This window comes from Taudactylus pleione, unplaced genomic scaffold (genome assembly GCF_031769625.1).
Source record: "Taudactylus pleione unplaced genomic scaffold, aTauple2 ptg000070l, whole genome shotgun sequence".
NCBI lineage: Eukaryota > Metazoa > Chordata > Amphibia > Anura > Myobatrachidae > Taudactylus > Taudactylus pleione.
The window spans coordinates 14,190,255-14,206,977 of record NW_028284472.1 but is presented as its reverse complement, the minus strand read 5'-3'; the positions used below and the strand labels follow the sequence as shown (position 1 = coordinate 14,206,977).

At 42.1% G+C, this 16,723-nt stretch overlaps 1 protein-coding gene across 1 annotated transcript in view; it reads right to left on the bottom strand.

The window, feature by feature from the left end:
- The window catches only part of MEP1A (meprin A subunit alpha), a 63,133-nt gene extending 47,276 nt beyond the window's left edge, over nt 1-15,857 (bottom strand). Inside the window, exons 1-9 of the mRNA XM_088467200.1 lie at nt 15,822-15,857; nt 9,318-9,342; nt 9,107-9,148; nt 7,501-7,535; nt 7,081-7,156; nt 6,522-6,639; nt 5,146-5,321; nt 1,565-1,786; nt 289-438 (exon numbers count right to left, since the gene is read on the bottom strand). Coding sequence (XP_088323326.1) covers nt 289-438; nt 1,565-1,786; nt 5,146-5,321; nt 6,522-6,639; nt 7,081-7,156; nt 7,501-7,535; nt 9,107-9,148; nt 9,318-9,342; nt 15,822-15,857 — 880 coding nt within the window. The remainder of the gene's footprint in view (nt 1-288; nt 439-1,564; nt 1,787-5,145; nt 5,322-6,521; nt 6,640-7,080; nt 7,157-7,500; nt 7,536-9,106; nt 9,149-9,317; nt 9,343-15,821) is intronic.
- Between the last annotated feature and the right edge of the window lie 866 nt (nt 15,858-16,723).

Below are 16,723 nucleotides of genomic sequence, written 5' to 3'. Positions count from 1 at the left end.
ATAGTCATTTCTTCTATTAATGGTTCTTTAAATATTTTACTGGTGAGTTCATAGTCCACTTTTAAATATACTTTGACATAATCTGAATTTGGCAAACATTGATATTGTACATTCATCTGACTAATTATTTGTCAGTGTGGCAATCGACCCTTGACTAGAGCAGTGAGTGCGCAATGTGTATTTATGCCTGCTGTTAAGTCATAACACATGGCCTTTGCACGAAGGTCTTGAGGGGTATACGAACAGTATGTGACAGGCGCAGCAGTTTTAGAAGACGGTAATTGTTACCTCTGCAGCGTCCACCTAAGGTGTGGTCAGCAAATGATTCTGAAGTACTCAGCACATGGATCCAGTCTTCATCATCAGTGGTTCCTTGGACCATGCCACAAATGTTGATGAACTCAAACGAGCACTGGTCCAAGAGTAGCAGAGGGGCAGCTGCAGAGAGACAGCGCACGTTAGCTGGATATTACATTTCATCTTCAATTACAAAAAAGATTCCAAGAGGAAAAGTAGCCACAGAACGATATCAGAGAGATAGATAGATAGATAGATAGATAGATAGATAGATAGATAGATAGATAGATAGATAGATAGATAGATAGATAGATATGAGATAGATAGATAGATAGATAGATAGCTATGAGATAGATAGATAGATAGATAGATAGATAGATAGATAGATAGATAGATAGATATGAGATAGATATGAGATAGATATATAGATAAATAGATATGAGATAGATAGATATGCGATAAACAGATATGAGATAGATAGATAGATAGATAGATAGATAGATAGATAGATAGATAGATAGATAGATAGATAGCAGGGGCGTATGTACCCATTGGCCAGGATGGCACTCGCCAGGGGCGCTGGCCAAGGGGGGGCGCCATCCGGGGGTGCCACAAGTGGCCAGGGGGTAGAATCAAGACAGGGCCGTGAGGACTGTAGTCCCAGGTACGCCCATGTGGCTCGGCGGCTCCTCAGTGCAGCAGCAGCAGCGATGAGGCCCTGCGGATCCAGCCCCCTGCTCTAGTCCCTGGCCCCCCGCATTCAGCTCCTGGCTCCAGTCCCTGGCCCCCACCATCCAGCCACGGCCCCCCGCAGCCCACAAATACTTACCAACTTCAGCCAGTGGCTCGGCGGCTCCTCAGTGCCTGCTGCAATGAGGCGCACATTACGTCACGCGTGCCTTGTTAAAAAAAAAAAAAACTTTATTTATTCTATGTACCAGGACGCCGCCAGCAATCGATGGCGGCTGCCCGGACCTTGTGGGATCGTGGGGCTGGGGAGACAGGAGAGGGATGGCTGGGGAGACAGGACGGGGTGTTGGGGAGACAAAAAGGGGGCTGCCTGAAGAAACAGAAGGGGGTGCTGGCTGATAAAACATAGGGGTTGGCTGGGGATACAGAAGGAGGGTTGGCAGTAGAGACGTTATAAGTACAGAGTAATTCAGAAAATATGGGGGGGGGCGCCAGTCCATTACTTTGCCAGGGGCGCTCGGACCCCAGACAGACAGACAGACAGATAGATAGATAGATAAGCTCTGGTGATACATACTGCAGTTGTACATCCGGTTCAGACGGTCCAGGTCTATCTCGGAGAAGTCCAGCCTCTGTCCTATAATGTCATTGAATGCAGGGATCTTGGTGGTGATGGTTGGAATATTTTGGTCTTTGTTGAAGGAGAAGGGACCATAATGCATAACAGACTCATAATCATATGGTGTGTTTAGGTCAGTGATAAAATTGTCGTCATACGTGTTGAAGTTGTGTTCCATACCTGCACCAATGAATCCACAGTTAAATGACCGTAATGGACATAAGCATTTTTAAATCTATACATAATGTAAAATAAAGTCCCTGGTAGGCGTCTATCTGTGTGTTCAAGTTAATCTCGAGAACCACTAGATGGATTTTAATGCAGTTGTCACTATTATATAGAGCATATGTCGCAGAACATTTCGGTGTATGACACATTAATGTATGACAAAAGGGAGCTGAGCGGTGACGATTTTAGTGACGCAAGTCAATGAAAAAACGGACGTCCGAGCGCTTTCTTGACCTATGCTTCCTAAACCGTTAAAAATATATCACGATAACGATAACAATGGACTTTATTTTAAACCTGTTCATTGATACAAAATTTCAGATTTTCCCTGTTTTCTACCGTTCCTAGTTAATTTACTATATGTGAAAAATGATTCTGTAATTTCAAACGAGTCCAATTCCCGGTAAGAGTCGGCTTTGGCATGACCATAAATAAAGCACAGGGATGGACACTAACGTGGCTGGAGCTGACCTACACGGAGACTATTTTACTCATGGACAACTTTATGTGGCCCATTTTCGTCTCACGTCAAAACTAAATCTATTCGTGTTGACGTCTACAAGGAAATATTATAAGACCTCGATTAAAAAAAGACTATCGATGTATATTCAAAATTGCTCCCATGCGAAGCCGGGGCGTACTAAACAAATGTATTTTTATTTACCTTATTTAAGTCACTTGACAATATGTAAGGAAAGGACAATTATATATATATTTTTTTATTAAGCATTCAGTTTACACTATAACCCCTATATTCTCTTTATTCTGGGGATATATGAATTTTGGTGACAATGATTCTGTGATTGCTCATATAAATTAAATGCACATTATAACTACACACTTATAACTAATGTAAAAACACTACAGGTGAACCACGTTGTTTGAACTAGCTTAATTTGCTGTTCACTTATATCCCTCAGATATTACTTGTTATATATGATTAATTGAATTCGGATATATATCCATACTACAGTATATGTATATATGTGTGTGTTTGTTTATGTATATGTGTAATTTTTGTCTCACCTTGTTATTTTGGCAATAACTACCTATGATTACATATTGGATAATGGCAATTCTCTGCATATGTGTTTAATCTTGGAGATGATTATTGGTTCATACGTGTATTGATTTTGTCTGCGTTTATGACACATGTATATCTTATTTAGGACCATATTAATTACATACTTTCTTCCCATTTAATTTGTATGTATACAATTAATTCTACAATTTAATATACGCAGCTAGTGTTTGTGATTTAGAGATACCTATTCCTTATTTATTCCATTAGGATATTGAATTTTCTCTTAGGAATTTTTTTGTGATCATATTCGCCGTTCTTTTAGGAAATAACTAATTTTTTGTATTTATTTCCCATATATTTTACGAGTATACTAATAAAATTTTATATTTTAATTTAATCATCATTTCGCATTATTTTGATACATAGAATAATTTTGATTTAAGAGTGCCCCACAAAGGAGTCTTCTTTATTTGCTTAAGCAAGAAAATTTTGTGAACAATGGCCCTCATTCAGAGCCGTTCGCTATTTGCGGTCGTTCGTTTAAAAACAAGGGGTGGCTATTCAAATGATCCGTACGCACATTGTAGTCTGTTCACACCTCTAAGTCTGAACGAGCGAGCAAAACATACGCTCGTTTATTTGTTAAAAACGCCCCCTGGCCGCTCGCATCCTACGTCATGTCCGCTATTTATTAGATTAATCGAGTACATCGACCAGCGTATGAACTGCTCGCTATTCTTGTGGTTGGTGTTTGCTACCACAAATTTGCGAGCAGTTCTGGCTATAAAATAACCCAGTGACGTGAACAATGACGCTGCTGTTTTAAATATACACACCCATAAAACGCCCGTTTTGACCTTTAAGCACGCCTGCGTTCGGATCTCCACTCCCCGTTTTCAAGCACCTTCCCCTGTTACCACCCACATACGCCTCATTCTGTCATTCAAAATAGCAGGCACTCGCTATATTGCGTACCAACGATTTTTGGCCGCACTGACTGGTTCGCGCATGCGTACTAAAAACCGTACGCATGCGCAGATGTGCAAACATCGCTCGGAACGAGCGTACTGCCGCTAACGAGCGGCTCTGAATGAGGGCCAATATGTACAAAGTGTTTCTATGTTATTTATACCCAAGTGTTCAACTGTAATTTGCAATGGTCTCTTACTGGTGAATTTACTAAGATTCGTGTTGGTCTGAGATTGCTATCTCGGGTGAAATATCACTTTTTTGCTTATCAGGAATTGACTATTATTAAACTCGGGTGATTTTTGCATCTTTTGGGGCTAAAATCGGGTGTTTTGATGCCACAAATTCGGCTGTTTTTGTCACTAGAAATGAATACACCATCGGCTCAAATCGATAGTACTTTACAATTACATTCACTTCAGCCTAAATCGGGAATTTACCATTATTCGTTTTGCTCTATGCGGACGTTTTTGCAGCCAAATCGGGGACTAAAATAGACGTTAGAAATGCACCACCTCCTGAGCTGCGAGTTTCCATCAAACATACACAAATCCATGTGATTTGTGTATGTTTAACAAAGAAAACTGTGTTTTAAAACTGTATGTAATAAAGCTGTACTATTTACAGTGTGTGTGCTGTCTTTTTTTAAATATTTATTTTACAGTGGGGGTACGGGTGCCGGCCGCCTGGCTGACCAGTCCGGGGCTGGTTATGCTTTTAGGGGGGGACCCCACGTCAATTTTTTATTTTTTTTTTAAATAACCCTTAACATTTTTTTTTTAAAAACAAGCAGCCTGCACATATTTCACTGATACAGTATGTGTAGGCTGCTTGTTAGGGAGAGAAAGTTGACAGGGAACTCGGGGCTTCAACACGGACAGGATTGATCAAATACACCATCAGACAACTCGATCCTGTCAAAACCGGTAGTTTGTTAAATTCCAAATTTTTAAGTGAAAAAAAACAGCCGTTTTTTAACGATTCTATCCGAGTTTAAAAACGAGACAAATCGGGACCAAAACGACTCTTAGTAAATTTACCCCTTACTGTAACTCATGTGATAATCCTTATAATCACTAATAATCATGCACACAAGAATACAGTAGAATGATGCTGAAAAATAGATATATATTTAATTATTAATATCACTGTATGCACATATTTAATAAGAACAGCTTCTAAGAAAAACCTTTATGCCTCATGCCTCAGTGATGCCTCTGTTTCCTGGTGTATTGACTCCCATGAATAATGGTTCAGCTCACAACATTCCTGTCTGTACCGTGTGTAAGTGATAGGGAGACTTATAAAATAAACTGACCGCTGTAAATTTGATCCCACCAGATCTGAACGTAGTCATCTCGGTCAGTTCGGGACTGTTCGTGATAAAATCCCAGTGCATGAAGAATTTCATGTTCCACAATGGCCTTATGGTCACAACCAGTGTCGATGGAAAGGTTTTGCCCAGTATGCCAGTCACCCACATAGGACCAGCATCTGTAAAATTAATAAATAAATAGAAATCACACTATACAAATTTAAATCCTGGTAGCAGGAAGCTTGTATGGATGGGCAGGCTACCCTGGGATGCCTACATGGACCAAAGAGGAATAATTCCATTCGGATATGTGAGTAATACAGATGGGAACATTGGGCCAGATGTACTAAGCTCTGAAAAGTGATAAACTGGAGAGTGATAAACCAGCAGCCACTCAGCTCCCAACTGTCATTTTTCAAACACAGCCTGTAACATGACAGTTAGGAGCTGATTAGTTGGTCGTTTATCACTCTCCACTTTATCACTTCCCAGAGTTTCATACATCAGCCCCAAGTATGTGTATTTTTTTATATTTTTTCTTACAGTCGCACTGCAGGTCCTGGCAGGCATGCTGGAAATTGTTGTTCTCCAAGTGCCAGCATGCCCTGGCAACCATTTAAATTTGGCATGATAGGGCTAGCTTGAGCCTGTAGTGTGTTAGTAGAGAACAATATTATTATTTTTTCCTTTATTAATCAGAGGTTAGCTGAATAGACCTAGTGCTATGAGAACGGGGCTGGTTCCACACAGAAGGTATGGGTTCATTTTTCTTTTTCACTTACCTAGTGATTCCAGCCTGTTAGTAAAAATTTGAGGGGACCTCACGCTCTTTGTGTGCCCTAACCTCTGAATTTTCCGCTACCCGTCTTGGCTCAAAGGCCTACTGCTGGTTAGCAATATGTTTTTGTTGTTTTTGTTTTTTACAAAAAAACCTATAGAGATGGCTTCACACAATCTGGGGATAGGACAGTGCTTTATCCCCAAAAAAAATATATATATATTTTGTGGGGGTTCAAAACTTTTCGCTCAGCAAATGAGGGGTTGTATATGCTTTTAATAGGGGAATTTCGATTCTGTAGTGCCATTAAACTGATGTTTGCAAAAAGGACGCACCAATCAGTATTACAGCGTGCACTGATGCTAAAAGTCCCGGATCCACATTCAACCGCATAGATGTACACAAGGGAAGCAGTTTGTAGCGGCATCCGCATAAAGTCACAGACGGACGACCGCCAATAGGCGCTGCTGTGCGCGCTTATACGTGTGACTCCAAATGAAGCCCTAGTTGTGGACCCCTATTGAGGTTGAAAATCAGGACTGCAGAACTAAAACTGGGACTAGTGGCAGCAGAGGAAATGTCTGCCTGGTCAGTGACTTACCCCCCAAACTTCTGAAAGTGTATAAATGTAGAATCTCTCTCATAAGGCTTAAAATCCACACAGGATTTAACACGAAACATTTCAAAAGTATGGAGAATGACTGCTTTAGCATTCAGGTCTAAAACACAAAGAGAAAACAGCTTAGGTCTAAACATCCTTTGAGTCATTTAAATTACATATTGTTATTAATAATAATAATAATCATAATAAAAATAATATTACTACTAATAATAATAGTAATAATAATAATAATAATAATAATAGTAATAAAAATAATATTACTACTACTACTAATAATAATAGTAATAATAATAATACTAATAATAATATTAATAATAATAGTAATAAAAATAATATTACTACTAATAATAATAACAATAACAATAATAGTAATAATAATAATAATATTAATAATAAAATAATAATAATAATAATAATAATAATAATAATAATAATATTATGTACTGGAGAAAGAGAGAAGGTTAAGAGAGAGAGAAAGAAAATAATTTTCAGTTTATTTAAATTATTCTGTAAATAAGTAGAATAACAGATTTATTACCCAAGTTATCAGCCAATATATAGGGAACAGGGAACTTCCACCGATAGTTTTCATCTCGTAGAGCGTTCCTTTCTTTCTGTTGACAGTAAACAGTTCAGTGACATTTAGGGCCGTATACAACAGGCAGCAGCTCAGTAGCAGAGTGATAATATTGTGCTGCACGTTCACCCGGATATAGACAGCACGACGACGCCTTGGCGAGGGATCACAACACATGTACAGCAATTTGTTGTACAATGGACAGATTGGGGAACCAAATTATTTATCATACTGTACAGCGGAATTACATGCATAGGCTTGCAGCAGCAGGTTATACAACGTTCTCTGAGGCTGGCAATAACCTGCACCCCAACGCTGCTCGTGACCCCAAATAACCCTCATTCATAACCATATTGCCAATTTACCAAGTTCAGTACTCACCGGCAGCATGATGTCTCCCTGGAACAGTTTCTGGCCTAATTAGAGAATGGAACATAGGGTATAATAACTAAAGTATTCCAACATATAATTGTTGGTGATTTGCCTGAAGTACATTATACAAAAAAAAAAGTGACTCCGCACACATACTTATGTCAGTATACACATAATATACATACTATAAACTGAGGCTATTTCCTTTTCTTTGCCCCTTCTCCTCCAGCCCACCCCTCTCACGCCACCAGCCCGTTTGGCATTACGGTTCGATGTCAGGTCACAAATCTGCTCTTTCTGGTCATGGTAACATGACCATCTGTGTTTCTCCAGCTTTGGCTGAACCAAAAGACTCAGCATGCCGTGCCAAGCAGGAGCAACGTCATGCAAAAGAGCAGGTGCAAAACTTACGGGCAGATTTATCAAATCATGGACAGAGATAAAGTGGAGGTTTCTCATAGCAACCAATCAGCTTCTAACTGTCATTTCTCAAGCACAGCCTGTAAAATGACAATTAGTAGCTGCTTGGTTGCTATGGGAAACCTCCACTTTATCTCTCTCCAAGATTTAGTGAATCGCCTCCTTACAGTTGGTATTAAATTAAATGGGAGGAGGTGCAGCCCGGTTGTTGGGGCATGATCTAAGGTTTGGAGATTTCAGACACCAGTTTGGATCCCAACGCCATTTCCTGGCGTCACCAGACAGGTCACATTGTCTCTTGGGTCTATCTACGGTGTCTCCCAAACATTAGATTGTACAAGTGAAGTACAGGAAGCACAGGTGACGCAAATTCATATGCATATCAATCACATCTACACTTATGGCTGAAGGGGTGTACCCAGGCTGTAGTGGGGTGTACCCGGGCCGCAGTAGGGTGTTATTCAGCTTGGATCATAGTTGCTAATACGCCCACAATCGGCCGATTGTTGCGTACTGCACATGAGTATGCATTGCAGTACGCAAACCGGCCACTGCGATCGGGACCCTGATCGCAGTGACTACACAGACCCATGGCAGAGTGATTGACAGGAAGTGCCGTTGGTGGGTGGTGACGGGGAAAAGCAGGCGTGCCAGTGCGTTTGAACGCTGTTATAAGGGCGTGCATAAATTATCCACTGCGATGCCGTACGCAGCCTGAGGAATCATAGCGTGCGCTGATGTTAGCAATTCCTGAGTACGGTCAGAGCTTGCGCAAGTGTGCGTGAGGCTGCGATGGTTTCGCTATATTGCTGAACATTATGGATGTGTGTAAGGTAAAGTGAGCGTCCTTATGTAGTGCTGCGACGGCAATGGATTAGCATACTATCGCAGTTGGACTGTGTGCGTTATCGCTATTGCAGTAAATCAGGCCTTAGTTCAATGCAAACAAAGAGGCAGATATTCTGGCTCACTTGCACTCAGCCCTGTACGGCACACCCCACTTTACCGCCCTGAAAAGCTGCGTGCGCTATACAAAATAAATCAGCAATACAATAACCAGCTCCTGATCAGTGAGGACATTAATGAGCCCGGGGCAATTATCTCATTACCAAGCCCCTGAAACTGTCACAAACACTACTCAGCGCCTATGAAACCAAACAGGCCCGAGAGGGTGGGACTAGTATGGATCACTTACCTCTATTAATGTCAGGGATGTCTATAAAGTCTCCGACATTATCTGTTGGGGGAAAAGAACAGTTAACATAATGCATTATCCGTGGCATCATATCATATATATTTGTGCATCTATATACACACACCAGAGGATAGGTATCTGTGTATATGGTGCATCAATGGCATAGACAAAGGCAATATACTGTATTTTGGAGTTGTTGTTTTCGTCTTACCAGCGAAATTTGGCCGCGGTTTGATCTGTAGAAAAAAGGTCAAATTTGTTGTTAAAAACAATAATATTGCAGTAATATAAAATATATGGCTGACAAGGAGTAGTACAACTACAAGGTCCAAACCTGCCCGGAAATCCTGATTTCATGCAGGTAGGCAACCTGTGGCATATTGGATCTTGTGGTTACACCACGGCTGGTAGCCTGGGCCAAATTTAAAATCAGATTACATTGACTGCATTGCTAAATGGATTTAAGAAATACAGGGGTCTATGGGGATGGAGGTAAAGTACCAACCAATCAGCTCCTAACTGTCATTTTTCAAACACAGCCTGTGACAGCAAGGAGCTGATTGGTTGATACTTTATCTCCGTCCACTTTATCTCTCTCTGGGGCTCAGACCCCACGATCACACTGACTGAGCCACCCTACGCTTACCGTTAAAGCTGATAGGGTCACAAATAAAATGGCAAGGCAGCTGAGCCTGAGGATCGCTGCGGACATCATTGTGTCTCAGCGGGGAAGACTCACTGGCGCGGTCCCTCCAGAGCAACTTATAAGAGTTATTTGGACTTTGCACAAATAGCAGTTTCAGGTCAACCAGTTTTTATTTTTACAGTTAGTATGGACACAATTACCTTTATCTTGATTTAGTGAATTGGCCATAAACTACTAACTAACACTTTGTTATAATCCTCAATTGTTAGAATATTAACTTTTATTCTTGTCATTGCCATCCACAAAGATCATACCTCTACATATTATCATGAACTCTTAAAGCACCAGTGAAGTGTATGAAGGACGTGGGATGGAAGATGTACAGTAGTTTAGCTTTCCAAGAGCAATAATGCAGTAATTTACCACTTTCAGACATAGGGGGTCATTCAGACCCGGTCGCAAGCACCAATGTGCTCGCAACCGGGTTGATGGGTAGCCCTGCGCATGAGCAGCGGCCGCACTGCACGTGCGCAAGCCCCGGAGCGCGAGACAAACTCTCTCGCTCCGAAGCTCGCTACAAAAGGGGCGGCTGTCGATGTTGATAGACAGCTCGCCCCTTTTTGTAGGCGGGCCAGGGGGGTGGTTTCCAAAATGGAGGCGCTCCTTAAGGAACGCCTACCGTTTTGTGGGTGGTCGCACTGACATCATCAGTGATGTCAGTGGGGAGCTTCCTGCTCCATCAGAGCAGAAAGCTCCCTGGGGCTTGCGGCTGCCCAGACCCAACCTTAGGGTTTTGTCGCAAGCCCCGATGGTGATCACCATCGCGACCATCATCCTGGTCGCTAGCAAAGCTGTGGGTGGTAACCCACAGCTTAGCTTGCAACCAGGAGGCTGCACCAAAAAAAAAAAGAAGCGCCCGCCCTCATTCAGAGAGAGCGATCGCTTCTTGCGACCGCCTCTGAATGAGGTCCATAGTCCAGCTTCAACCTGGCTCGGAGTCGGGACACTGAGCATGGGTTGAAGCCGGGCTAGCCCTCTTACACATGGGAGACGACCCGGGTTATTCCCTGGTCGTGACCCTTCACACCAGTCCCGGGTCCTGCAGTGTTTCGGGCCTTCCGTAAGGCAGCAAATGCAGCAATGGACGCTTGAAGATGATGTCATCTCCAAGAGCCACTGAGCCGGCCAGTCAGAGCCTTTTAGGCATGACATGGGTTATTGCGACTCGGGTTATGCCGTTCAGACTAGAGGTGACCCGGGTCATGCCTGGGAATAACCCTGCTACCTTTCACACATAGTGTAGACCCAGGTCGGTGTGTGTGCACCAGCAGAAACCTGGGTATTTAGGCTATGTGTAAAAGGGCTATTAGAGATGTATGCAGACCCTTGTGTTTTGGTTTTGGCAAAACCACCCTCAAGTGTTTTGGTTTGGATTCAGTTTTGGTTTTGGACTGCTAAAATCGTGTACTTTGGACCTGTTTACATGCAATCCAAAACCTGAGATCCAGTTTTTAAATTAGAGTTCCGATCTTACAGTAGACCTGAGCCGGGGCTCGATGCAAGTATCCTGTTCCTATTTCAATAACGACTTAAAGGACAGAGGTGTCTGGGTGTAGACCAGTTGCAGATAACATTCTCAGTGTCCATTAGTCAATATGTTGCCAAAAAAAGGTCTTGTCCACTGATGTGAGACTGTTCCTTGTAACATTACAGTGTTATTGCTGTATAAGTCATTAGTTGAGTATTGGGCACAATTTTGGGCACCATACTGTAAGAAGGACACAGGAGACCTCAATAGGTCTCAGGGCCAGGAGTGTAACTTGGTGTAAATTTACTAAAAATCGTGTCTGACTTCTAAAATAATCGCTGGATATGAGGCAGTTATTTTTTTTACAAATCAAACCCCTTTACACTATAACACAGCAAAGTTGCAACAGAAGAGAGCGCAATCAGATACACTAAATTATTTAATAAATATTAAAAAGTGTAGTAATATCTATTGACAATAAGAACATCTATACAATGAATCATAATTGAAACAAATTGAAACATTGCAACTAAATACATATATCTAAGACACTGATTATATATACTGAGGTTTAGACCGTAAATAAATAATATATCAGAGGGTATCACATAAGTCTTATTTAATAACTTTTGGATTAAATTGGTACTGTTCTTTCATTATCCGCATGGAACTTTAATATTTTAAGCTATTGCACATCGGTGCATGGATGTTAATTATTTATACATTGGAGAACAATTCAGACGCATTATTTCATACCTTTTTGGGGGGGGGTTTCTCCCCAGATTCTTATTAAATAAGACTTATGTGATATCCTCTGATACTGTATATTACTTGTTTACGGTCTTAAACCTCAGTATGTCAGTGTCTTGGATATATGTATTTAGATGCAATGTTTCAATTTGTTTCAATTATGATTCATTGTATACTGTAGATGTTCTTATTGTCAATAGATATTACTACACTTTTTAATATTTACGAAATAATTTGGTATATCCGATTGCGCTCTTTCTGTTGCAATTTTGGTTTTTCCTTCTCTAGGGGTTAGCCACCCCTCAGAGAGCTGCATGTGGATTACAGATTTAGAACCCTATTCAAAGCCACAGCACCCAATTGTGTTTGGGTTTTGTTTAACACAGCAAAGCCTGCACAGATCAGACTGTTCGGACAAACCCGCCACTCACAGGCCGGTCTATTTATTTCTTATATTCTGATGCAATTTTGGTTTGATTTCGCTTGTGTTTGACAACAAGATTCTTAGTAAATCCGTGATTTTTATTCTTGCCAATGCAAAGCATACCATGTTTGTTCAGGTGGTCTAATGAAATCTATTGCCATCTAAAGTCGTGTTTCACCTGTGATTTCACTGCTAAATCAGCGGATATCACAGAAAAAGTCCAAATCAACCAAAACATTTTTTTTTTTTAGTAAATTTTCCCCAGGGACTCTCATAGATAATGCCAAAAAAATTATTCAGTTATAGAGTTATTGGGAAAAAAATGGGTTTGTTTTCTTTGGGTTTGTTAAGATGGCCTAATTAATATGCATGAATATATTAATATTTAACAGAAAGATCTATTAAACAAACTTTTCATCCCAAGGTTAATAAAGGGCGCAAGGTATCATCAGTTCTGAATAGAGTACAAACAATTTGGCCATCAGCATAGGGAATGGTTCTTTGCTGCAAGGGCAGTGAGGTGGTGATTGCAAATCACTAGATCATCCAGCACACTTAGGGGCAGATGTATGAAGCTCTGGAAAGTGATAAAGTGCAGAGTGATAAATGACCAGCCAATCAGCTCTGAACTGACATGTTACAGGCTGTTTGAAAAATGACAGTTAGGAGCTGACTGGTTGGTACTTTATCACTCTCCACTTTATCACTTCCCAGAGCTTAATACATCTGCCCCTTAGAGAGGCCAATCCCGGGATCAGGATCGGCGGGATCCCAGGATTTGGGCCTAAAATTGGCAGGATCTCGGGGCTAATGTTTCCAGGCGTTACATAGTATTTTTTTTTTGCCGGGCAGCGCTGAGCACCTGCAGCACTGGCTCAGACGCTGCCTGGCTGCCCCGCCCCTCGGCTGTGCGCTGCGTGACGTGATGTCAGAGGTCACGCTGCACAGCCCCCACACCGGCCGGCCATTCCTCCATACCCGCCCGTCCCATTAGTCAATACTGGGTGTCACGGGAATCCCGGGATTGAACGTTTTTCAATCCTGAAAATTTAAAAAACCACCCAGGATTGGCCTCCCTAAGCACACTGCTGTGCATCAGCCATTAAACTCTACCTGCGTTCTACACACATTGGTGACAGCCATCATTTATCTCAGCCAAAATCAGTGAGGTAGCAGAGCTGAGAGGCGTCCAGTGCTTGCATATCCCACCCCCTAAGGAGCCGCCCTGTGCCTTTCCATTTATTTCAACCCCAAAATGGCTGCCTCTGCCGCCTGTAAGTGATTGGTACACTTCCCATTTCATGGAGTTCCACCAGGTTTTTTCCAAACAGAAAATCACAAGCACGGATCAAGAGAAGAGCTGAAGAGGGGTAAAAAAATTGTGCTACATAGCATCATAAAATATAAAAAGATGGTTATGTAATAGAAAACTGCAGTAAATACCAGCACAAATTGAAATAACAATAACAACGTTCCAATGTAAAAGGAAATCATTAACTTTTTGGAATATTTCTTTTCTGCACTGATGAACCCCATATACAGTATACATTAATCTACTTGTTGTCTCATACCGTGTGGTGACTAAACCACTAAGGGGGTCTATTTACTAAGCAGTGTTAGGAGACAGGGTGAAAGTGATAAGGTACCAGCCAACCAGCTCCCAACTGTCACTTCACAGGCCGTGTTTGAAAAATGACAATTGGGAGCTGATTGGCTGGCACCTTATCACTTTCTTATCACTTTTCACTCTGTCTCCTCATGGTGCATACACACGGTCAGATTTCTCAGATCTGCCAGATGAACGATTGAACGGTTTGAACGATTTGAACGATTTTACCAAAGATTTGAACGATTTGAACAATTGAACGATTTTTGACTGCATTAAAATGAATGGAATCGTCTAAGTCTGACTGCAAACACATCAGATGTTAGATATCGTTATTTGACCATCGGGAACGTGCATCGTTCAAATCGTTCATCTGACAGATATGTCAGATATGTCAGATTTTCCTTCAGATATGAACAATTGAACGATTTTTTTAATCGTTATTGTTCAGATCTGAAGAAAAATCTGACCGTGTGTATGCACCATAACACTGCTTAGTAAATAGACTCTTCAGTCTTTTAAAGCTGCAGCGGAGGGATACTGGACATTGCAGTACAGTGATTCAGGTTCCTAAGCCACCAGCATGGTTTTAGACTGCAGATCCTACCAGCGGTGGCACAAGATTGCACTACTCCCCACTGAGCTACCTTCTAGGAAGTAGCTCTCCACAGTGCTCCTGTGTCAAGGGGGTGGTTAGGTGAGTGAAGATATGAGGGTAAAACTGGACATTCCTGAATAATACCACATGAACAGCAAGGCTACATGCAGACGACATTATGTTACCAGCATACCGCCTTCTGCCATCAAGATTCCCATTAAGGCCCTGCACATCAAGTAACATCAGACAGTCTACTCAGGAGGATGGTGAAACTGCTCCTGTTAGGGGTTGGCAGCCATAGCCCTGGCAGGAGCACACACAATCCATTACAATACATACTGGAGGCTTGGTCAGAGCCCACCCAGCAAAGATACCTGCAGCTCCATGCATGGAGGATTGCAAAAGGGTCATTTTTACTCTCAGCGCTGCAAAATGTATCCTCAGGGTGGGATCCATTAAGAATTGAAGCATAGAAGTACCCCCTTCCATTAAACCCAAAGTAACCAATCAATGCAATTGGTCTAATCATGTGACCAACAGATTGCACGATCAATACAAACTTTTAAAACACATATAATGAGTATCATAAAGTACTGTAGTGACAAAATCATAATGAACATATAAAACAAATAGATATAAGTTTGCACAAACTCAACAATCACCATATAAAGATTTTAACTTGTGGTCAATTTGCCACCTGCACCCAAATATAGTGTGCAACCAGATCCATGAATCACCCACCTGCTCCATACCTGCCAACTTCTCAGCAGGGGTTTCTGGGAGGGTCCAGAGGAGTGGGCAGTCAGGCGGGCAGTACAGGGGGTGCAGTGCTACCATTGTGCCATTGTCACCCTGCAACCGCTATATAAAGTCACGATTGGTAAAGTAGGCGGTAGAACCATGATGTTGCAGCAATTCAGTGCAAATCGCGTCATTAAGCCGCTAAGACCACCCACTTGACTTGTGAAATGGGTGGTCAGCAGCCAGCAGCAGTGGAACCCGGGAGACTGGCCTGCTCTTCCCAGAGTCCGGGAGAGTTACCTAAGATTCTGGAGTCTCCCAGACGTTCTGGAAGAGGAGGAAAGTATGACCTGCTCCTAAATAGAGGTTGTAGCTAGTAGACTGCCTCACAGCATCTGTGGTGTCCCATCTCTAGAACTTACCTGACTCTCCAGGCCCTTGGCCCTTGGAGTACCCATATTTCAATAAACTGATCTGCGGTAGAAGTATCTGGGCTGTGAACACAGGGCCTAACTCCGAGTTGCGGGCAAAAGTGTCTATTGCCGGTCGCCCGTCATCAATCCTTCCCCGTTATACATCCATGTGACCGGATGTGCAAGGACTGAGACGCCCACACTTTCCGCAACCGTGCACACTGTAGTACCGACTGGTGTGTCCTAATACGCCACCAACAGCCCTATGGCAAGTGCTGTTTCTCTGTCTGACCACAGCCTTCTATACTAACGGCTATCCGTCTGTGAACCCAGCCATAGGACACTCCCATAATACGCCATAATAATAAGCCACCACCCAGTCACTGCGCATATGTTACTCAAAAGGAACAAACACAGAAAAAGAACTTATTGTTGCACGTATGCAGAGCTGTACGTGTAAAACCCTGGTATGGTACAGAAAGTATGTTGGATGTTCTGGTGCGAAGATACCTTGGTGGAGGACTGACCTTCACGGGATTCTTTCTTCGGCAGCCACTCTTGAGTATAGGACACCCCAGCAGAGAGGCAAGGGTTCTCCAGCCGTCACAAACTATTATATTTGGATTTATTTTGCAAACCAAAAAGAATGAAATGGGTCACGTTAATCAGGGAAGGATTGGTTTGAACACTGCAAAAACAATTGAAAGAAGACATATAATCACATGTATGACAGAATATATTAATACCATTAAAAATTCAATTTGATAAGAGCTTAACTGATTACTCAAAGTGCTGGTCAAAGAAGTGAACTACATCCTACACCCAGTGAGCAATACCCTTCAGACCAGTGGTTTCCAAACCGTGCGCCGTGGCACCCTAGGGTGCCTCAGAACACTTTTTGGGGTGCCTCA